The sequence below is a fragment of the Anomaloglossus baeobatrachus genome, chromosome 7 (genome assembly GCF_048569485.1).
Source record: "Anomaloglossus baeobatrachus isolate aAnoBae1 chromosome 7, aAnoBae1.hap1, whole genome shotgun sequence".
NCBI classification, from domain to species: Eukaryota; Metazoa; Chordata; class Amphibia; order Anura; family Aromobatidae; genus Anomaloglossus; species Anomaloglossus baeobatrachus.
In genome coordinates this window covers 55,612,485-55,635,826 of record NC_134359.1, presented here as the reverse complement: position 1 = coordinate 55,635,826, position 23,342 = coordinate 55,612,485, and the positions used below count along the sequence as shown (strand labels likewise).

The window sequence follows — 23,342 nt, the reverse complement described above, 5'->3', positions numbered from 1 at the left end:
GTCCTATCCGAAACCTTAAGCATGAACTAAATCAGAGATTGTGAGCCCGGCCTCTCCCCAACATTAGTGACTGACCAACATCTTCACGTTCTACAGACACCACTCCAGTCTCGCGGCGCCATCTTGTGCCAGTAACTTCTGACGGTCGGGAAGTCACAGCTACGTCATAAGCGATCAATGCATCTCTATGAGTTCTCAGACTTGTATTGAATTGTGACCTCCGGCGCTCTGGAGCTGCCGTCAGGTCACAAATCATCGGAGACCGACTGGAGTGACGCTGGAAAGAGGATGATGGCGGCAGGTGACTATAAGACGGGGCAGGGGACTTGTAATTCAAACAACACTCCAGCGGGCAACAAAAAAGAAGGGAATTTTGTTACTTACCGTAAATTCCTTTTCTTCTAGCTCCTATTGGGAGACCCAGACGATTGGGTGTATAGCACTGCCTCCGGAGGCCACACAAAGCATTACACTAAAAAGTGTAAGGCCCCTCCCCTTCTGGCTATACACCCCCCGTGGGATCACGGGCTGCTCAGTTTTAGTGCTAAAGCAAGAAGGAGGAAAGCCAATAACTGGTTTAAACAAATTCACTCCGAAGTAACATCGGAGAACTGAAAACCGTTCAACATGAACAACATGTGTACCCGAAAAAAACCAACAATCCCGAAGGACAACAGGGCGGGTGCTGGGTCTCCCAATAGGAGCTAGAAGAAAAGGAATTTACGGTAAGTAACAAAATTCCCTTCTTCTTCGGCGCTCCATTGGGAGACCCAGACGATTGGGACGTCCAAAAGCAGTCCCTGGGTGGGTAAAGAAATACCTCATGTTAGAGCTGCAAGACAGCCTTCCCCTACGGGGAGGTAACTGCCGCCTGCAGGACTCTTCTACCTAGGCTGGCGTCCGCCGAAGCATAGGTATGCACCTGATAATGCTTGGTGAAAGTGTGCAGACTCGACCAGGTAGCTGCCTGGCACACCTGTTGAGCCGTAGCCTGGTGTCGTAATGCCCAGGACGCACCCACGGCTCTGGTAGAGTGGGCCTTCAGCCCTGATGGAACCGGAAGCCCAGCAGAACGGTAGGCTTCAAGAATTGGTTCTTTGATCCATCGAGCCAGGGTGGCTTTGGAAGCCTGCGACCCTTTGCGCTTACCAGCGACAAGGACAAAGAGTGCATCCGAGCGGCGCAGGGGCGCCGTGCGGGAAATGTAGATTCTGAGTGCTCTCACCAGATCTAGCAAATGCAAATCCTTTTCATACCGATGAACTGGATGAGGATAAAAGGAAGGTAAGGAAATATCCTGATTAAGATGAAAAGAGGATACCACCTTAGGGAGAAACTCCTGAATGGGACGCAGCACTACCTTGTCCTGGTGGAACACCAGGAAGGGAGCCTTGGATGACAGCGCTGCTAGCTCAGACACTCTCCGAAGAGACGTGACCGCTACCAGAAAGGCCACTTGGGACAGTAAGTCTGGTCGGTCTGGTAGTGCCCACGGTTGGCCGACCGTGAGATGCCACAGATCCGGGTACCACGACCTCCTCGGCCAGTCTGGGGCGACGAGTATGACGCGGCTGCAATCGGATCTGATCTTGCGTAGCACTCTGGGCAAGAGTGCCAGAGGTGGAAACACATAAGGGAGCCGGAACTGCGACCAATCTTGCACTAAGGCGTCTGCCGCCAGAGCTCTTTGATCGCGAGACCGTGCCATGAACGTCGGGACCTTGTTGTTGTGCCGCGACGCCATTAGGTCGACGTCCGGCACCCCCCAGCGGCGACAGATTTCCTGAAACACGTCCGGGTGAAGGGACCATTCCCCTGCGTCCATACCCTGGCGACTGAGGAAGTCTGCTTCCCAGTTTTCTACGCCCGGGATGTGAACTGCGGATATGGTGGATGCCGTGTCTTCCACCCACGTTAGAATCCGCCGGACTTCCTGGAAGGCTTGCCGACTGCGTGTCCCTCCCTGGTGGTTGATGTATGCCACCGCTGTGGAGTTGTCCGACTGAATTCGGATCTGCTTTCCTTCCAGCCACTGCTGGAAGGCTAGTAGGGCTAGATACACTGCCCTGATTTCCAGAACATTGATCTGAAGGGTGGACTCCTGCTGAGTCCACGTCCCTTGAGCCCTGTGGTGGAGAAAAACTGCTCCCCACCCTGACAGACTCGCGTCTGTCGTGACCACTGCCCAGGATGGGGGCAGGAATGATCTTCCCTGTGATAATGAGGTGGGAAGAAGCCACCATTGCAGAGAGTCCTTGGCCGTCTGGGAAAGGGAGACTTTCCTGTCCAGGGAAGTTGACTTCCCGTCCCATTGGCGGAGAATGTCCCATTGAAGTGGGCGCAGATGAAACTGTGCAAACGGGACTGCCTCCATTGCTGCCACCATCTTGCCTAGGAAGTGCATGAGGCGCCTTAAGGAGTGCGACTGACCATGAAGGAGAGACTGTACCCCTGTCTGTAGTGACCGCTGCTTGTCCAGCGGAAGCTTCACTATCGCTGAGAGAGTATGAAACTCCATGCCAAGATACGTTAGTGATTGGGTCGGTGACAGATTTGACTTTGAAAAGTTGATGATCCACCCGAAAGTCTGGAGAGTCTCCAGCGCAACATTCAGGCTGTGTTGGCATGCCTCTTGAGAGGGTGCTTTGACAAGTAGATCGTCCAAGTAAGGGATCACCGAGTGTCCCTGGGAGTGCAAGACTGCTACCACTGCCGCCATGACCTTGGTGAAAACCCGTGGGGCTGTCGCCAGACCAAATGGCAGACCTACGAACTGGAGATGTTCGTGTCCTATCACAAAACGTAGAAAACGTTGGTGCTCTGTAGCAATCGGCACGTGGAGATAAGCATCTTTGATGTCTATTGATGCAAGGAAATCTCCTTGAGACATTGAGGCAATGACGGAGCGGAGGGATTCCATCCGGAACCGCCTGGCGTTCACATGCTTGTTGAGCAGCTTTAGGTCCAGAACAGGACGGAACGAGCCGTCCTTTTTTGGAACCACGAAGAGATTGGAGTAAAAACCTTGCCCTGGTTCCTGAAGAGGAACAGGGATCACCACTCCTTCTGCTCTTAGTGAGCCCACCGCCTGCAGAAGAGCATCTGCTCGGTCGGGATGTGGGGAAGTTCTGAAGAACCGAGGCGGAGGACGAGAACTGAACTCTATCCTGTACCCGTGAGACAAAATGTCTGTTACCCACCGGTCCTTGACCTGTGGCAGCCAAATGTCGCAAAAGCGGGAGAGCCTGCCACCGACCGAGGATGCGGAGGGAGGAGGCCGAAAGTCATGAGGCAGCCGCCTTGGAAGCGGTTCCTCCGGTTGCTTTCTTGGGGCGTGAGTGAGCCCGCCAGGAATCTGAGCCCCTTTGCTCCTTCTGAGTCCCTTTGGACGAGGAGGATTGGGCCTTGCCGGAGCCTCGAAAGGACCGAAACCTCGACTGCCACCTCCTTTGTTGAGGTTTGCTTGATCTGGGCTGGGGTAAGGAGGAGTCTTTACCCTTGGACTGTTTAATGATTTCAGCCAATTGCTCACCAAACAGTCTGTCTACAGATAGTGGCAAGCTGGTTAAACATTTTTTGGAAGCAGAATCCGCTTTCCATTCTTTTAACCACAAGGCTCTGCGCAAAACCACCGAGTTGGCAGACGCCATTGAGGTACGGCTCGTAGAGTCCAGGATAGCGTTGATAGCATAGGTCGCAAACGCAGACATTTGCGAAGTTAAGGACTCCACTTTCGGCACTGCTGGACGTATGATAGAGTCCACCTGTGCCAGACCAGTTGAAATAGCTTGGAGTGCCCACACGGCTGCGAATGCTGGAGCAAACGACGCGCCGATAGCTTCATAGACAGATTTCAACCAAAGGTCCATCTGTCTGTCATTGGCATCTTTAAGTGAAGCCCCATCCTCCACTGCAACTATGGATCTAGCCGCAAGCCTGGAGATTGGGGGATCCACCTTTGGACACTGGGTCCAGCGTTTGACCACGTCAGGGGGAAAGGGATAACGTGTATCCTTAAGACGTTTGGAGAAACGCTTGTCTGGATAAGCATGGTGTTTCTGGACTGATTCTCTGAAGTCAGCGTGGTCCAGAAAAGTACTCAGTTTACGCTTGGGATACCTGAAATGGAACTTCTCCTGCTGTGCAGCTGCCTCTTCTGCTGAAGGGGCTGGGGGAGAAATATCCAACAGTCTATTGATGGCCGCTATAAGGTCATTTACCATGGCGTCACCATCAGGAGTATCCAGATTGAGAGCGGTCTCAGGATTAGACTCCTGACCACCCTCCTCTGTCTCATCATACAGAGACTCGTCTCGCTGAGACTCTGACCAGCGTGATGACGTGGAGGGTCTCTCCCAGCGAGCTCGCTTAGGCTGCCTGGGACTGTCATCTGAGTCAGAGCCTTCAGCCTGAGATGCCTGGGACCCCCTTGAAGCACGGATTAACTCCAACTGAGGGGGACCGGGGAACATTGACGCAGCAGTGTCCATGGTCTGAGTAACTGGCCTGGCCTGCAAGGTCTCTAGGATTTTTGTCATAGTGACAGACATCTTGTCAGCAAAAACTGCAAACTCTGTCCCCGTCACCGGGACAGGGTTCACCGGTGACTCTGCCTGGGCCACTACCACCATAGACTCCGGCTGACGAAGTGGCACAGGGACCGAACATTGCACACAATGGGGGTCTTTGGAACCTGCCGGTAGATCAGCCCCACAAGCGGCACAAGCAGCGTATACAGCCTGTGTCTTGGCACCCTTGCGTTTTGCGGATGACATGTTGTCGTCTCCTCAGAGCAATATAGGGTTTACAGCCAAGAAGCGACCTTACAGTGCAATATATATATATATATATATATATATATATATGGTATAGAGAAAAAAATACACCAATATAACACTGTGGCACTAGTGGGGCCAGCACTAATGTGCTGCTTACCGCCCGCTTAACGCGGGTGTGTGGTCGCCAGAAATCCCTTGTCTGGGTCTCCCAGAGCCTGTGTCCGTTCTCCAGCCAGACTGCCTGTAGGAATGGCTGCCGGCGTCCTGTGGAGAGGGGCGGGCCCTGGGCGTGCTACAGACAAAGAGCGGGAACTGGCGTCCCACTGTGCCCAGTGAGAGGGCTGGAGTATGTAAATAAGACTCCAGCCCTCGGCGCTGACCATCGTACAGCGTCTCTCCCTTGCCCTGATTGACAGGGTGGGGGCGGGAACGAAGCGGAGCTAGGCCGCAAAAGCCGGGGACTAGATTTATAAGCGCCGCCGTCGTAAAAGCACGGTCGGCGCTAAGTCCCCGGCGCACCACAAGTCTCAGCCGCGCCGCCGCTCCAGGGGCGGCCGGCGCGGCAGTCCCCAACACATAAAGTCCCTCAGAGAAACTGTAGTGACTGTAACCCCAGCGCGCAGCGCTACTGTCCCCGGCGCACTAGCACACCCAGCAAGTCTGGAGTGTGCGCGGCCTGTCCATACGGGGACACAGAGTACCTGAATGTTGCAGGGCCTTGTCCCTGAATGGTACCCCGCTCCGTATCCAGCAGGTTCTACGGGTCTGTGGATGGAGCCCGGCCTCAGGGCTTGGGGGCCGGTAAGATCCCACTTCCTCAGAGCCCCTCAGGGGGATGGGGAAGGAAAGCAGCATGTGGGCTCCAGCCTCCGTACCCACAATGGGTACCTCAACCTTAACAAACACCGCCAATAGGAATGGGGTGAGAAGGGAGCATGCTGGGGGCCCTAGTATGGGCCCTCTTTTCTTCCATCCGATATAGTCAGCAGCTACTGCTGACTAAACAGTGGAGCGATGCGTGGATGTCTGACCTCCTTCGCACAAAGCTTGAAAACTGAGCAGCCCGTGATCCCACGGGGGGTGTATAGCCAGAAGGGGAGGGGCCTTACACTTTTTAGTGTAATGCTTTGTGTGGCCTCCGGAGGCAGTGCTATACACCCAATCGTCTGGGTCTCCCAATGGAGCGCCGAAGAAAAATAAATAATGCTGGACTGGTGCTTTAAAGAGGTTGTCCACTACTTTTACATTGATGGCCTGTCCTTAGGATAGGTCATCAATTTGTGATCGGCCAGGGTCTGACACCCCGCACCCCCGCCGATCAGCTGTTCTTAGTCCCGTCAGTGGCAGCTGGAAAAAGAGAATTTTGTTTACTTACCGTAAATTCTTTTTCTTATAGTTCCGTATTGGGAGACCCAGACCATGGGTGTATAGCTTCTGCCTCCGGAGGACACAAAAAGTACTACACTTAAAAGTGTAGCTCCTCCCCCTGAGCTTATACACCCCCTGGTAGCCAGTCCCAGCCGGTTTAGTGTAAAAGCTAAAAGAAGAATAGCAACCCACAAGTAGAACAGAGCAAGAGCCGGAACAACCGGAGACTCTGTCCACGACAACAGCCGGTGATAACACGCAGAACAAGAATTTGCCAACAGGCAACAGGGAGGGTGCTGGGTCTCCCAATACGGAACTATAAGAAAAAGAATTTACGGTAAGTAAACAAAATTCTCTTTTTCTTTATCGTTCCTTTGGGAGACCCAGACCTTGGGACGTTCCAAAGCAGTCCCTGGGTGGGAATAAACAGAAAAACTAAGAAGTAGGCAGAACCTAACTTCACAAATGGGCGACAGCCGCCTGAAGGATGCGTCTGCCCAAGCTCGCACCTGCCGAAACATGAGCATGCACTTGGTAGTGCTTCGAGAAGGTATGCAGGCTAGCCCAAGTGGCAGCCTGACAGACTTATTGAGCCGTAGCCTGGTGCCTAAAAGCCCAAGAGGCACCGACAGCTCTGGTCGAGTGTGCCTTGATCCCCGGCGGGGGAGGCACCTGAGTACTCTGGTAGGCGTCCGAAATAGCCGATCTAATCCAACGGGCTAAGGTCGGCTTAGAAGCAGGGAGGCCCTTGCGCCGACCTGTGGTTAGCACAAAAAGAGAGGTGCACCGCCTGAGCGCAGCGGTGCGAGACACATAGATCCGGAGAGCACGCACCAGATCTAGAGTATGCAGCGCTTTTTCAAAGCGATGAACGGGGGCCGGACAGAAGGAAGGTAAGGTAATGTCCTGGTTAAGGAGGAAGGGAGAGACCACCTTAGGAAGAAAGTCCGAAGTCGGACGGAGAACCACCTTGTCTTGATGAAAAACTAAAAAAGGTGACTCCGAGGAGAGCGCAGCCAAATCAGAGACTCTCCTGAGAGAAGTTATGGCAACCAGAAAGGCCACTTTCTGAGAAAGACGATACAAAGAAACCTCCCTAAGAGGCTCAAAGGGGGGTTTCTGCAATACCGTGAGGACCAAGTTAAGGTCCCAGGGATCCAAGGGCCGCCGATAAGGCGGAATGATGTGAGACGCGCCTTGCATGAAGGTGCGGACCTGAGCCAGCCGAGCGAGACGCCGCGGGAACAGAACTGACAGAGCTGAGACTTGTCCCTTGAGAGAGTTGAGGGACAGTCCTAGCTGCAGACCGGACTGTAGAAAAGACAGAAGGGTCGGCAAAGAGAATGGCCAAGGAGGATGGCCGGTAGAGCGACACCAGGACAGGAACATTTTCAAAGTCCTGTGATAGATCTTAGCGGAGGAAGACTTATGGGCCCGAGTCATAGTGGAGATGACTTCAGGAGGAATACCAGAAGCCGTCAAAATCCAGGACTCAAGAGCCACGCCGTCAATTTGAGCGCCTCAGAATTCGGGCGGAAAAACGGACCTTGCGAGAGAATGTCTGGACGGTCCGGAAGATGCCACGGCATCTCTACGGACAGTTGGAGCAGGTCCGGATACCAAGCTCGCCTGGGCCAGTCCGGTGCAATGAGGATGACTCGACGGCCCTCCATTCTGATCTTGCACAGGACTCTGGGCAAGAGAGCTAGAGGGGGAAACACGTAGGACAGACGAAACTGGGACCAGTTTTTGAACCAGAGCGTCCGCGGCGAAGGCCTGAGGATCGTGGGAGCAAGCCACGTAAACAGGAACTTTGTTGTTGTGACGGGATGCCATTAGGTCCACGTCCGGAGTGCCCCAATTGCGGCAGATTGACTGAAACACTGCCAGGTGCAGGGACCACTCGCCCCCGTCCACACTTTGACGGCTGAGATAATCTGCTTCCCAGTTTTCCACGCCTGGGATGTGGACTGCGGATATGGTGGACTTGGAGTCCTCCGCCCATTGAAGGATGCGTTGTACCTCCATCATTGCCAGGCGGCTGCGTGTCACGCCTTGGTGATTGATGTAGGCAACCGCTGTCGCGTTGTCTGACTGGACTCGGATGTGCCTGCCCGCCAACAGGTGGTGAAATGCTTGGAGCGCTAGAAGCACAGCTCTGGTTTCCAGCACATTGATTGAAAGGGCTGACTCGGACGGAGTCCAAGTGCCCTGCGCTCTGTGGTGGAGACATACTGCTCCCCAGCCGGATAGACTGGCATCCGTGGTGAGAATCACCCAGGACGGGGCCAGGAAGGAGCGCCCTTGGGACAGGGAGAGGGGCCGAAGCCACCACTGAAGAGAGCTCCTGGTCCGTGGCGACAGAGCCACTAACCTGTATAAGGAGGAAGGCCGCTTGTCCCAACAGCGGAGAATGTCAAGCTGCAGGGGGCGCAGATGGAACTGGGCAAAGGGAACAGCCTCCATGGACGCCACCATTTGACCCAGCACCTGCATCAGACGCCTGAGGGTATAACGGCGGGGCCTCAGCAGAGAGCGCACCGCTAGCTGGAGTGACTGCTGTTTGATTAAGGGCAACTTCACAAGTGCCGGCAAAGTCTCGAACTGCATCCCTAGGTACGTGAGACTCTGGGTCGGAGTCAGAGTGGATTTGGGAAGATTGACAAGCCACCCGAATTGGGCTAGAGTGGCGAGAGTGAGCGAGACACTCCGCTGACAGTCTGCGCTGGATGGAGCCTTGACTAGAAGGTCGTCCAGGTAAGGGAGCACTGCCAACCCCTGGAGGTGCAGAACCGCAATCACTGCTGCCATGACCTTGGTGAATACCCGAGGGGCCGTGGCTAACCCGAAGGGGAGAGCCACGAATTGGAAATGATCCTCTCCTATTGCAAAACGTAACCAACGCTGGTGTGAAACTGCAATTGGCACATGTAGATAGGCATCTCTGATGTCGATGGACGCCAGGAAATCCCCTTGGGTCATTGAGGCAATGACTGATCGCAGAGACTCCATGCGAAAACGCCGCACCCGAACATGCTTGATGAGAAGCTTGAGATCCAGGATGGGCCGGAAGGTACCGTCCTTTTTGGGAACTAGGAAGAGGTTTGAGTAAAAACCTCTGAACCGTTCCCGAGCGGGAACTGGTACAATTACTCCGTTTGCCTGCAAGGATGCCACGGCCTGTGAGAAGGCGGCGGCCTTGGAACAGGGGGGAGTTGACAGAAAAGAAGGGAATTTTGTTACTTACCGTAAATTCCTTTTCTTCTAGCTCCTATTGGGAGACCCAGACGATTGGGTGTATAGCTACTGCCTCCGGAGGCCACACAAAGCATTACACTAAAAAGTGTAAGGCCCCTCCCCTTCTGGCTATACACCCCCAGTGGGATCACTGGCTCACCAGTTTTAGTGCAAAAGCAAGAAGGAGGAAAGCCAATAACTGGTTTAAACAAATTCACTCCGAGTAACATCGGAGAACTGAAAAACCGTTCAACATGAACAACATGTGTACCCGAAAAAACCCAAAAATCCCGAAGGACAACAGGGCGGGTGCTGGGTCTCCCAATAGGAGCTAGAAGAAAAGGAATTTACGGTAAGTAACAAAATTCCCTTCTTCTTCGGCGCTCCATTGGGAGACCCAGACGATTGGGACGTCCAAAAGCTGTCCCTGGGTGGGTAAATTAATACCTTATGTTAGAGCTGCGAAGACAGCCCTCCCCTACGGGGAGGCAACTGCCGCCTGCAGGACTCTTCTACCTAGGCTGGCGTCCGCCAAAGCATAGGTATGCACCTGATAATGTTTGGTGAAAGTGTGCAGACTCGACCAGGAAGCTGCCTGGCACACCTGTTGAGCCGTAGCCTGGTGTCGCAATGCCCAGGACGCACCCACGGCTCTGGTAGAATGGGCCTTCAGCCCTGATGGAACCGGAAGCCCAGCAGAACGGTAGGCTTCAAGAATTGTTTCCTTGATCCATCGAGCCAGGGTGGCCTTAGAAGCCTGCGACCCTTGGCGCTTACCAGCGACAAGGACAAAGAGTGCATCCGAACGGCGCAAGGGCGCCGTGCGGGAAATGTAGATTCTGAGTGCTCTCACCAGATCTAACAAATGTAAATTCTTCCCATACCGATGAACTGCATGAAGACAAAACGAAGGCAAAGAGATATCCTGATTAAGATGAAAAGAGGATACCACCTTCGGGAGAAACTCCTGAATGGGGCGCAGCACTACCTTGTCCTGGTGGAAGACCAGGAAGGGAGTCTTGGATGACAGCGCTGCCAGCTCAGACACTCTCCGAAGAGATGTGATCGCTACCAGAAAAGCCACTTTCTGTGATAGTCTAGAAAGTGAAACCTCCCTCAGAGGCTCGAAGGGCGGCTTCTGGAGGGCAACTAGTACCCTGTTCAGATCCCATGGATCTAACGGCCGCTTGTACGGGGGTACGATATGGCAAACCCCCTGTAGGAACGTGCGCACCTTAGGAAGGCGTGCCAAACGCCTCTGAAAAAAGACGGATAGCGCCGATACCTGACCTTTAAGGGAGCCGAGCGACAAACCTTTTTCTAACCCAGATTGCAGGAAAGAAAGAAAGGTAGGCAATGCAAATGGCCAGGGAGACACTCCCTGAGCAGAGCACCAGGATAAGAATATCCTCCACGTTCTGTGGTAGATCTTAGCGGACGTGGGCTTCCCAGCCTGTCTCATGGTGGCAACGACCTCTTGGGATAATCCTGAAGACGCTAGGATCCAGGACTCCATGGCCACCCAGTCAGGTTCAGGGCCGCAGAATTCCGATGGAAAAACGGCCCTTGGGACAGTAAGTCTGGTCGGTCTGGTAGTGCCCACGGTTGGCCGACCGTGAGCTGCCACAGATCCGGATACCACGCCCTCCTCGGCCAGTCTGGGGCGACGAGTATGACGCGGCTGCAATCGGATCTGATCTTGCGTAGCACTCTGGGCAAGAGTGCCAGAGGTGGAAACACATAAGGGAGCCGGAACTGCGACCAATCTTGCACTAGGGCGTCTGCCGCCAGCGCTCTTTGATCGCGAGACCGTGCCATGAAGGTTGGGACCTTGTTGTTGTGCCGGGACGCCATTAGGTCGACGTCCGGCCTTCCCCATCGGCGACAGATTTCCTGAAACACGTCCGGGTGAAGGGACCATTCCCCTGCGTCCATGCCCTGGCGACTGAGGAAGTCTGCTTCCCAGTTTTCTACGCCGGGGATGTGAACTGCGGATATGGTGGAGGCCGTGGCTTCCACCCACATCAGAATCCGCCGGACTTCCTGGAAGGCTTGCCGACTGCGTGTCCCTCCTTGGTGATTGATGTATGCCACCGCTGTGGAGTTGTCCGACTGAATTCGGATCTGCTTTCCTTCCAGCCACTGCTGGAAGGCTAGTAGGGCAAGATACACTGCTCTGATTACCAGAACATCGATCTGAAGGGTGGACTCCTGCTGAGTCCACGTACCCTGAGCCCTGTGGTGGAGAAAAACTGCTCCCCACCCTGACAGACTCGCGTCTGTCGTGACCACCGCCCAAGACGGTGGTAGGAAGGATCTTCCCTGTGATAATGAGGTGGGAAGAAGCCACCATTGCAGAGAGTCCTTGCCGTCTGTGAAAGGGATACTTTCCTGTTCAGGGATGTTGACTTCCCGTCCCATTGGCGGAGAATGTCCCATTGAAGTGGACGCAGATGAAACTGCGCAAACGGAACCGCCTCCATTGCCGCCACCATCTTCCCGAGGAAGTGCATGAGGCGTCTTAAGGAGTGCGACTGACCTTGAAGGAGAGTCTGCACCCCAGTCTGTAGTGACCGCTGCTTGTCCAGCGGAAGCTTCACTATCGCTGAGAGGGTATGAAACTCCATGCCAAGATACGTTAGTGATTGGGTCGTGACAGGTTTGACTTTGAGAAGTTGATGATCCACCCGAACGTCTGGAGAGTCTCCAGCGCAACATTCAGGCTGAGTTGGCATGCCTCTTGAGAGGGTGCCTTGACAAGTAGATCGTCCAAGTAAGGGATCACAGAGTGTCCCTGAGAGTGCAAGACTGCTACCACTGCCGCCATGACCTTGGTGAACACCCGTGGGGCTGTCGCCAGACCGAATGGCAGAGCTACGAACTGAAGATGGTCGTCTCCTATCACGACACGTAGAAAAACATTGGTGCTCTGTAGCAATCGGCACGTGGAGATAAGCATCTTTGATGTCTATTGATGCTAGGAAATTTCCTTGAGACATTGAGGCAATGACGGAGCGGAGGGTATCATCCGGAACCGCCTGGCCTCCACGTGCTTGTTGAGCAGTTTTAGGTCCAGAACGGAACGGAAAGAGCCATCCTTTTTTGGCACCACAACCAGGTTGGAGGAAAACCGTGTCTTGTTCCTGAAGAGGAACAGGGATTACCACTCCTTCTGCCTGCAGAAGAGCATCTGCTCGGTGGGGAGGTGGGGACGTTCTGAAGAATCGAGTCGGAGGACGAGAACAGAACTCTGTCCTGTGCACGTGGGCACACTGTCCCCCACCCACCGGTCTGTGACCTGTGGCAGCTAAATGTCGCCAAAGGCGAGCGAGTCTGCCATCAACCGCGGATGCGGAGAGATGAGAGAGCTGAGAGTCATGAGGAGACCGCCTTGGTAGCGGTTCCTCCGGCTGCCTTCCTTGGGCGTGATTGAGCCCGGCCGGAAGCTGAGCCCCTCTGAGGCTTTTCAGCCCTTTTGGACGAGGACAATTGGGACCTGCCCGAGCCTGGGAAGGACCGAAACCTCGACTGTCCTTCCAGGACAGCATTAATAGGGTAAGTCGCAATGCAGACATTGCGAGGTTACGGACGCCCCTGCGGCACAGATGTACATGTGCTCAAGACCAGCTGCGCAAGAACAGCTGAAAAGCTTAGGGTGCCCATACGGCCGTGAATGCCGGAGCAACCGACACGCCGATAGCCTCATAGACAAATTTCAACCAGAGTCCATCTGTCTGTCAATGGCATCTTTAAGTGAAGTCCCATCTCCACTGCAACTATGGCTCTAGCCGCAAGCCTGGAGATTGGAGAATCCACCTTTGGACCCTGGGTCCAGCGCTTGACCACGTCAGGGGGAAAGGGATAACGTGTATCCTTAATACGTTTGGAGAAAACGCTTATCTGGGAAGCGTGGTGTTCCTGGACTGCTTCTCTAAAGTCAGCGTGGCCAGAAACAATACTCAATATACGTTTGAGCTACTGAAATGGGACTTCTCCTGCTGTGAAGCTGACTCCTCCGCTGGGGGAGCTGAGGGAGAAAAGATCCAACATTCCATTGATAGACGCTATAGGATCAGTCCTTCTGGCGTCACCATCCGGTGTATCCGGAGTGAGAGCGGTGTCAGGATCAAAGTCCTGATGAGCTACGTCTGCCTCATCATACAGAGAGTCTTCCTGGGATCCCCCCGGAGCACCGATTTTATTCCAAATGAGGGTGGCCAGGGAGCAATGATCCGGATTGCCCATGGCCTGTCCGGACTGAAAGTCTCTATCCCATTGCAACTCCGTCCCTGTCCTTGGACAGGGTTGAGAGGTGGTTCCTTTGGCCACGTCAAGTAGAGACCCCGGCTGACCAAGTGCTACAGGGGAGCATTGCACACAATGGGGTTCAGTGCCATGGAACAGTATCACATGCAGTAAAAACAGCATCGAAAGCCTGTGTTGCTTATATGCTGCTGCCGACTAGCCATCTAGGAGTATAGAGCCAAGAATGGCGACCGTACAGTGCAATGTATAGCATACAAGCATAAGTACAAATGAACACTGCAGCACATGCAATACAAGCAGCATAGAAAGCCTGTGCCTTGGCACCCCTGCTTTTCTGCTGCTGTAGACTAGCCATCTAGGGGAATTAGCCCAGAATGGCGACCATACAGTGCAATGTATAGCATACAAGCACAAGTACAAATGAACACTGCAACACCTGCAATACAAGCAGCATAGAAAAAAACCTGTGCCTCAGCACCCTTGCTTTTCTGCTGCCGTAGTCTAGCCATTCTAGGCGAATATAGCCAAGACTAGCGACCGTACAGTGCAGTGTATAGCATACAAGCATAAATACACATGAACACCTCAGTACATGCAATACAAGCAGCATAGAAAGCCTGTGCCTTAGCACCCCTGCTTCCCTGCTGCTGATGTGTCGCCATCTAAGAGGGCATATGGCCACAAATAGCGACCTATGCAGTGTAACATAAAATACAAAATGGACAACTGCGGTATTTAGTGGGGTCAGCACTTCAGGTGCCGCTTACCGCCCGCCTATAAGCGGGTGTGGGGTCGCCCTAGTCCTGTGCCTGGTTGCCCAGAGTCCGTTCTCTCAGCTCGGCCTGCAGGAATGGCTGCCGGCGTCCTTCCCCAGCTCGTGTGAGTAGGGGCGGGCCGTGGGCGTGCCCCAAGTCAGAGCGGGAAACCGGCGTCCCACAGTGTCCAGTGAGAGGGCTGGAGCATGTAAATAAGGCTCCAGCCCTCGGCGCTGCTGATTGTACAGCGTCTCTCCCCTACCCCGATTGACAGGGTGGGGGCGGGAACGAAGCGTAGCTAGGCCGCAAAAGCCGGGGACTGGATTTATAAGCGCCGCCGCCGTAAAAGCGCGGTCGGCGCTAAGTCCCCGGCGCACTACAAGTCCCAGCCGCGCCGCCGCTCCCGGAGCGTCCGGCGCGGTAGTTCCCAATACATAAAGTCACTCAGCTAGGCTGCAGTGACTGTAACCCTTTACTGTCCCCGGCGCACTAGCACACCCAGCAAGTCTGGAGTGTGCTGTGCCTGTGTGTACGGGGACACAGAGTACCTGAATGGTGCAGGGCCATGTCCCTGAACGGCACTCCCGCTCCACATCCAGCAGGTTCAATGGGTCTGTGGATGGAGCCCGGCCTCAGGGCTTTGGGGCCGGTAAGATCCCACTTCCTCAGAGCCCCTCAGGGGGATGGGGAAGGAAAACAGCATGTGGGCTCCAGCCTCCGTACCAGCAATAGGTACCTCAACCTTACAAACCACAAGCGGGGTGAGAAGGGAGCATGCTGGGGGCCCTATATGGGCCCTCTTTTCTTCCATCCGATATAGTCAGCAGCTACTGCTGACTAAACAGTGGAGCTATGCGTGGATGTCTGACCTCCTTCGCACAAAGCAGAAAACTGGTGAGCCAGTGATCCCACTGGGGGTGTATAGCCAGAAGGGGAGGGGCCTTACACTTTTTAGTGTAATGCTTTGTGTGGCCTCCGGAGGCAGTAGCTATACACCCAATCGTCTGGGTCTCCCAATGGAGCGCCGAAGAAAATCTGTTTGGCGGGCTGGAAGAGAATTCTATCCTGTAGCCGTGAGATATGCTATCTCTCACCCACTGATCGGAGACTTGTTTTAACCAAGCGTCGCCAAAGTGGGAGAGCCTGCCACCGACTAAGGAGGTTGCTGGAGCGGGCAGAGAGTCACGAGGAGGCTGCCTTAGTGGCAGAACCTCCTGCGGTCTTCTGCGGACGCGCTTTTGGGCGCCTTAGCTGAGTTAGCGGACGAGGCAGAGGGCTTAGAGGACGACCAGTTGGAGGAACGAAAGGAACGAAACCTCGACTGGTTCCTACCCTGGGCGGGTTTCCTGGTCTTGGTTTGTGGCATGGAAGTACTCTTCCCGCCAGTAGCTTCCTTAATAATTTCATCCAGCTGTTCACCGAACAGCCGGGAACCAGCAAAAGGGAGCCCAGCAAGGTACTTCTTTGAAGAAGCATCTGCCTTCCACTCTCGAAGCCACAAGATCCTGCGGATAACGAGGGAATTAGCCGAAGCCACCGCAGTGCGGTGAGAAGCCTCTAGCATGGCAGACATGGCATAAGATGAAAAAGCTGAAGCTTGAGAAGTTAAGGCAACCATCTCAGGCATAGATTCCTTGGTGAGGGAATGCATCTCCTCTAGAGAAGCAGAGATGGCTTTGAGAGCCCACACTGCTGCAAAAGTCGGGGAAAACGCGGCCTCCGCCGCTTCATACACAGATTTGGCCAGAAGGTCAATCTGACGGTCAGTGGAATCCTTAAGTGAGGTGCAGTCAGCCACCGACACAACGGTCCGGGCTGAGAGCCTAGACACCGGGGGGTCTACCTTTGGGGAGTGAGACCACTCCTTGACCACCTCAGGTGGAAAGGGAAAACGGTCATCAGAACCACGCTTTGGGAAGCGTTTGTCAGGACAGGCCCTGGGTTTGGTCACAGGGGTCTGAAAACTGGAGTGGTTAAAGAACACACTCTTTACTCTCTTAGGCGAGGTAAACTGGTGCTTTTCTGTCAGAGAGGGTTGCTCCTCTGATACTGGCGGATTGAGATCCAGCACAGAATTAATAGAAGCAATCAAGTCACTAAGATCTGAGTCACCCTCGGAAAGATCGATGGGGTACATGGAGTTAGCCTCCGAGCCCCCCGTATAGGCATCCTCCTCATCTTGCGAGTCCGCTCTTGAATCAGAGCCGCGGGATGAGGAGGGAGAGGAAACCCTGCGCCTTCTCTTAGGAGGACGGGGTCTGGGACCTGATGATGAATCCTCTGTGAGCTCCGATGGACGGAGGTCAGAGGATAGGGATCCTAAAGGACCCTTAGCAAGAGCATTAGAGGCACCCTGTGAGGAGGGCTGATGCATATTCATCAAAGTCCTGGACAAAAGTCCCATGGACTCAGCAAATGACTGGGATATAGACCTAGAGAAGGACTCTACCCAGGCCGGGGGTTCAGCCACAGGTGCAGAGGCAGCCGGATAGACCACTGGGGGTGAGACTCCAGGCTGTGGCACCGCCAAGTTAGAGCAGACATCACAATGTGGATAGGTGCTCGGCGCAGGCAGCAGGAGCTTACATGCAGCGCATACAGTATAAAGCTTTGGAGCCTTGCTCCTCGTGTGAGACATGCTGCTGGAGTGGGGGCTCTGCAAGAGAATGAACCCCAGGGAGAATATACAGAGGTCCACAACCAGAGACCGGCTGTGGCTTACCAGACCGCTGGAAGCGGTGTTGTGTGCCCTCCAGATCCCGAAGCCCAGACCCCCAATGCACAGCACCTCAGCAGGGATGCAGAGTGCAGAAAGGCCCAGCGCAGAGTGAACTCTGCCTAAGAAAATGGCCGCCGGAGCGAAGAGAGGGGGCGGGACTTGGGGCGTTCCTGTAGGAGAGCGGGAACTGGAGGGCCATAGAGACCTGCAGGGGAGGAGACACGCCCCAGCAGTGGGGAGTGTCCCTCCCCTGTGCAGGACGGCCGCCGGGAGGAGCCGTGCCTGTCCCTCTGCATGAGTGACATGCGAGGGTAGTTAACAGAAACTAGGCCTCCGGCAAAGCCGGGGCCTAAATTTAAGCGGCGAGGCCGATGCGCAGGCACCATCGGCGCGGTTCTCGGGCGAAAGCTAGAGAACCCGCCGGAAATGCCAAAATAAATACATTCAGCATACTCTCCCCATACAATAAAGAACAGGGACCCCCAACATATAAACGTCTCAGGTTCTTATCTGCTGAGACGCAGGGCCAGGTCCCTGGGGATGAGTGCTCCGGTCCAGCAGAATCCTCAAGGGGCTGTGGATGGAGACCGGTCTCCTGCCAGGCATGGAGACCATGCTGGCTCCCACTTCAAGCCAGAGCCCAGGAGGGATGGTGAAGGAGCACGGCATGTAAGGCTCCAGCTTTGGAAATCAACCTTACAACACCGCCGACACAGTGGGGTAAGAAGGGACATGCCGGGGGTCCAGACGTGGACCCGCACTTCTTCAATCTCTTCCAAAAAAAGAAAAAAATCATGAGAATGCATGTGTGGATGTATGCCTCCTGAACACAATGCGATAAACTGGCTGGGACTGGAACACCAGGGGGTGTATAAGCTCAGAGGGAGGAGCTACACTTTTAAGTGTAGTACTTTGTGTGTCCTCCGGAGGCAGAAGCTAAACACCCAAGGTCTGGGTCTCCCAAAGGAACGATAAAGAAATGCTCAGTTCTGGCGCTGTCACATCTTCTAAGAGTGGCCGTGGCTGGGTACTGCACATCCACTCTTCACATTGATTAGCATGGGAGGCGGATGTGCAGTACCCGGCCGCGGCCACTCTTAGAAGATGTGACAGTGCCGGAACTGAGCATTTCCAGCTGCTTGCCGCCGTTGGGACCGAGAATAACTGATCGGCGGAGGTGCGGGATGTCGGACTCCGGCCGACCACACATTGATGACCTATCCTAAGGATAGCCCATCAATGTAAAAGTAGTGGACAACCCCTTTAAGTATGATAATGGCCTTGGTTGTAGCGTTGCATTATTACCTGTATATGTTATCTGTAGTAGGTATGGGCTTCAGGGCAGATAACAGAATTATTGTAGTGTAAATTTGCAGCCTTATGGTATGAAAGAGCAGGAAATCCCTTTTTTTGTATAATTGGGGGCTTTACAGTCTCAGACTTCATTATACACCTAAACCCCACTGTGGGGCTATGTATCACTGTCTCACAACCACACACTTCTAGATCCTCGATAACGTCTCTCAAACAACTACAACATGAGAACCCAACTGCAGATTAACAACTATGGATTTAGAATTGGACGTCATAAAAGCTCCTGTAGGTGTAATGTGGAGGTGCTTTGTATATACTATATATCTTCCCCCTGATGAAATGGTCCAAACTTCCTAAGATCGTGAAACGTACGTCGGGGTCCTCGTTCCAGGGAGACCGCTCTGCTGCTCATCACCTGGCTGTGTTATGACTATGGGTATGCTTACTTAAATGTTATGGCTTACGCTGCCCACAGTCTTGGACTTTCCTTGCTGCTAGGGCTACGAGCATTCTGGGTCTACCATACCAATACTATTTGATGTGTATACTGGTTACTCTGGTATGTGTAGTACTACGTCTTTGAATGTAGGACACTGTACTAATTATTTAATCTTTACGGTTTACTTGTTTGTAGTACTTTTATGCTCTGGCTGTGCTAAGACCTGCAGCTATTACTGTTTATATCGCAATTTTAACTTTTTCCTTTATAATTTTACAATTGTTGTTATACACATGCCTAGTGATTTGTGTTGCTGACTATATTGTGCCAGTCTTTTTGTATTAAAATTATATATATTTTGCACCATACTCGTCTTGTTCTCCTGTTTTCTATATATATATATTGGGTATAGAGGGACATGGCTCACATTCTATTTCACACAAATGTATCATGTAAGATTTATCAAAAATAAAGATACTCCTCAACAGCAAGTGTTCTTATATAATATTTAAGGAAAGGAAAACAGACATTGCAGCAAGAGGTTTATCACAGCTCCATCCAAACAGAACAAATGTAGAATAACACAGCAGATAATGGATGTACCTTGCTTAAAAACATGGCGTAGTAGCGATGCAGAGGCAAATGGAAGGTGACCTGATTGGGAGCAGGCTGGAAAAGAATACAAAAGGTTATTGGTTTACAAATACAGAAACCTAGAATCACGCATAGTGTATGACAGTACCAGTGAAACTGTGATGATTAAAACGGACACACTGACCAAACAGGGATTAAAATCGCATCTCACACCTGATGGAAGAATTTTTTTTTTAACTATATTTTTATTCAAAATTTTTAAGACCATATAACACTGGCATAAACTAATTCAGCATTGAAAATTCAATTCAAAAACATTACAATGTCCTGTTTGATCATCACAAACTCCATACCAATTTTTAGAATCAATAACCGTAACATGGTAAGGTAAAGCAAAGGAAGGCAGCGACCCCTTAACCCAACATTCTTATCGTTCCCCCCCTATTTAACCCTTGTGAACATGGTAATGACATAGAATAAAGAAGTCCCACTCAAAATCGGTTATTTCCTCCTCGCCCAACTTGGTTCCTTTTAGTCACCTTTCGGCCTTTCCTCCCCCACTTCCAAGCCATCCAATGTATCCTTCAATTTTTCGGTGTAATACCAGACTGTGTCCTTGAAAGGTGACATAATCCTGACTCTCTCCTCCCGAGTACAGTAGGCCAATATGAATTTCTTCCATTTGTTAAAGTGCTGTTGTATTCTATCCGCCCTCCTTTCTGCATCCAATCCTTCTATTCCAAGAAGATGCATGAGCTGACCCAAGATCTCTTCAATCGCGGGGACCCTAGACTCCAACTATTTATTAAGTATCGCTCTCTTGGCTGCCAGAAGAATCTCATGTATAAGTCTAGGTGGGTTAGTCATATTCCCTTTAGTATCGTTCCCCTCCTCCCAATGGTGAAAAAGAGCGAACCCAGGTGAGAGCCGAACTTCAAGACCCCACACCTTGTGTATAAAACTTTTGATCTGTGACCATAATGGACTCAAATGGGCGAAGGACCACAACCCGTGAAGGAGATCCGTTCCACTACTCTTACATTTAGGGCAAAACGTAAGCCTGTCTGGTTTTGTTGCTGATGGAGGGAGATTGAAACCATAAATTGCCTTGTGCATAATTCTAAATGGAGTTTCTCGCCAATGCACATTTTTTTTTTATGTACAAGAAAATTCACTGATGTGTGAATGAGGCCTTATCAACATGAAAGACTGACGACAGTCCACAAACTCTCACAAGATAGCGGTAAATAGAATATTTTCCTACACGCCGGACATACCTCATCCACAAAGTTTATGGCATCAAACCAATCCTGAAGTGCTTCAAGGCAATACCGGACAACATTCCTCGTGTATTCCTGAGTCTCCTACAAAGAGAACGGGATCAACTCACCATGCAAAAAAGTAAGACATGGAAGCAACAGTCATACAATATATACATACACATGTATTGCCGTATATAGCTAAAATGATGGTCTTCCATAAAGTCCAGCCTGTAGCTAGTCTCCACAGATGTACCAACATGGCAGCCATTAGGGCTTTCAGTATACCCCCAGCTGTCATTTCAGTCCATCAGCACCCCATTATCAAGTCAAGGGAGGAGTTGATGGGTGCCTAGAATGGCTCAGAACTCAGAAAAGGAACCACATACCATAAATAACTGTCTGGGATTGACAACAGCAGATAACAAAACTTGGCACCAATCTTTGATTTTACAGACAGATGATGGCTGTGCAGGACAGCTGGGATTTGCCTGCTATTGTGGAGGCTCAGCTCCTGAGCCTGCTCAAAACACCTCTACCCAGATATGCATCATATGTGTACAACAGATGTCAGTAACGGGTTAAAGAATAAAATAGGGGTTCCTGTGTATAAGAGTGCCTGTTTTAGAAAATAAAAGGAAAAGATTAATCAACATTCAGGATTAATCCAGTGAGACTTTGTGCAGAGCAATACGTGGCTTTCTAATAGACGCCATTTTTATGATATGATATATTTGATGCTTCTGTTTTAGCAGATGTACCATGTTACCGTTAACTGCCATGTGGATTCCTTATTCCCTTCTAATTAATATGCTTTCCTTGAGTCTACATTTTCCTTAATTACTTTGCAGAGAGGGGGGTAAAGTCTAAACTTGCACTAATATGCTCTGCGACGTAAGGGTAGCAAATGATAGGTCAGTGGCAAAGATCTGCTGTCTCGTGACTCGCATTGCAGCTTATGTTAGTCTCTCCTGTCTCCTGCTTGCAATAGGTTTCCCCAGGCTGTAGCTGCTTCTTAGACATACACTGGAGAATCTACACAGCACGCACAGATATTATGGACAGTATGAGACAGTGGAGTTTTATCACTGCTTAGAAGAAGCAAAATGAAATCTTCAAGTGCATGGAAACAAAGAGGAAGAAGAAGGGTCAAATAGGTAGAGAAGTAAAATGTCTGAACGGTCAATAAGGATTTAATAGGTGATTAGGTCAACCTATAGATCAAAAGGCAGTCAGAGACCGATATCATGTCTACAGATGAGACCATGTACAGGACTGGTGGTCAGAGTGAGGAAGGTGCCCACAAAGAAAGGGTTCAAAATATAAGACAAATTACAAAGCTAGAATATTGCCAAGTATTAGCGTTACCATCATATGCAAAGAATAGCCGAAGAGCTACTTTAAAACAGCTGTATATAACTGTGTGCAGACAACACCATATTATACTCACCCTCACTTTGCAGTGTGACAGAAGACCCCACATTGGCTGGGCACAGGCTTCAAGTTCAGCAGCGAATGCAGCATAATACGTCTGGGACTCAAACTCTACGTGTTCATTGAGTTCCCGCTTATTTAAATTCATACCTGGAAATAGGAGAAAACCAATCAGCTCAATTCTTGAAAATGTAATCAGCAAATGATTTATAGAACTAAAGATGTGTATACAATTCAGATTTTACACTTAGGGATTGAGGAAATCTCCCAATATACCGTATTTTTCGATTTATAAGACGCACCTGATTATAAGACGCACCCCCAAATTTGGTGAAGGAAAAGAGAATTTTTTTTTTTTAATGTTAAATTGGGTCCATCTTATAATGCCAGTGTCCGTCTAACAAATCATATAGGGTATAGGTCCCTCATAGCCCCCCCATCCTAAAATTAGCCCCCCTTAATCTGGATATGGCCCCCTTATATTGAATATAGCCCCCTTGTGCTGGGACACATCCCCCTGTGCTGCCCATGGCCCCTATATATGGCACACCTCCCCTGTGTTTGATATGGCCCCCATGTGTGCTGCCCATGGCCCCTATAGATGGCACACCTCCCCTGTGTTAGATATGGTCCCCATGTGTGCTGCCCATGGCCCCTATAGATGGTACATCTCCCCTGTTAGATATGGCCCCCATACAGCTGCCCATGACCCCTATAGATGGCACATCTCCCCTGTGTTAGATATGCCCCCATGCTGCTGCCATTAATAAAATAAAACACTCTTTCCTTACCTTCTCGGCGCTGTCCCTCCTCGTGTCTCCCTCCGTGGGGTTGAGCTCCTCCTCCACTTCCTGGTTCTTGCTGTCGGTCATGTGATCAGCAGAGTGATATCATCTCTGCATGCCTGATCACAGACAACAGCAGCAGGAGACCGGGAGATCAGAGCTGGAGGTAAGTAAAGCTTTTTTTATTTTACTATGGGCAGCAGTATGGGGGCCATATCTAACACAGGGGGGGGGATCATGTGCGATCAAAGGAGGGCGCAGGCAGACATAATATGCCCCGCTGCCCCAGCGTGATGCAGTTTCAGCACCACACTGCTGGACAGCGGCTGTGTATATTATATGAGCGGGAGCAGGAGATCAAACGCTGCCGATCGCAGCTGTCACCTGCCCCCAG

At 51.8% G+C, this 23,342-nt stretch overlaps 1 protein-coding gene across 1 annotated transcript in view; it reads right to left on the bottom strand.

Annotated features, from left to right (window-relative positions):
• UBR3 (ubiquitin protein ligase E3 component n-recognin 3) overlaps positions 1 to 23,342 on the bottom strand; it is a gene marked incomplete at its 5' end in the record, with an annotated part of 224,320 nt that overhangs the window by 187,449 nt on the left and 13,529 nt on the right. Inside the window, 3 exons of the mRNA XM_075319687.1 lie at positions 19,480 to 19,545; positions 20,748 to 20,834; positions 22,180 to 22,313. Of these exons, the coding sequence (XP_075175802.1) occupies positions 19,480 to 19,545; positions 20,748 to 20,834; positions 22,180 to 22,313 (287 nt within the window). The remainder of the gene's footprint in view (positions 1 to 19,479; positions 19,546 to 20,747; positions 20,835 to 22,179; positions 22,314 to 23,342) is intronic.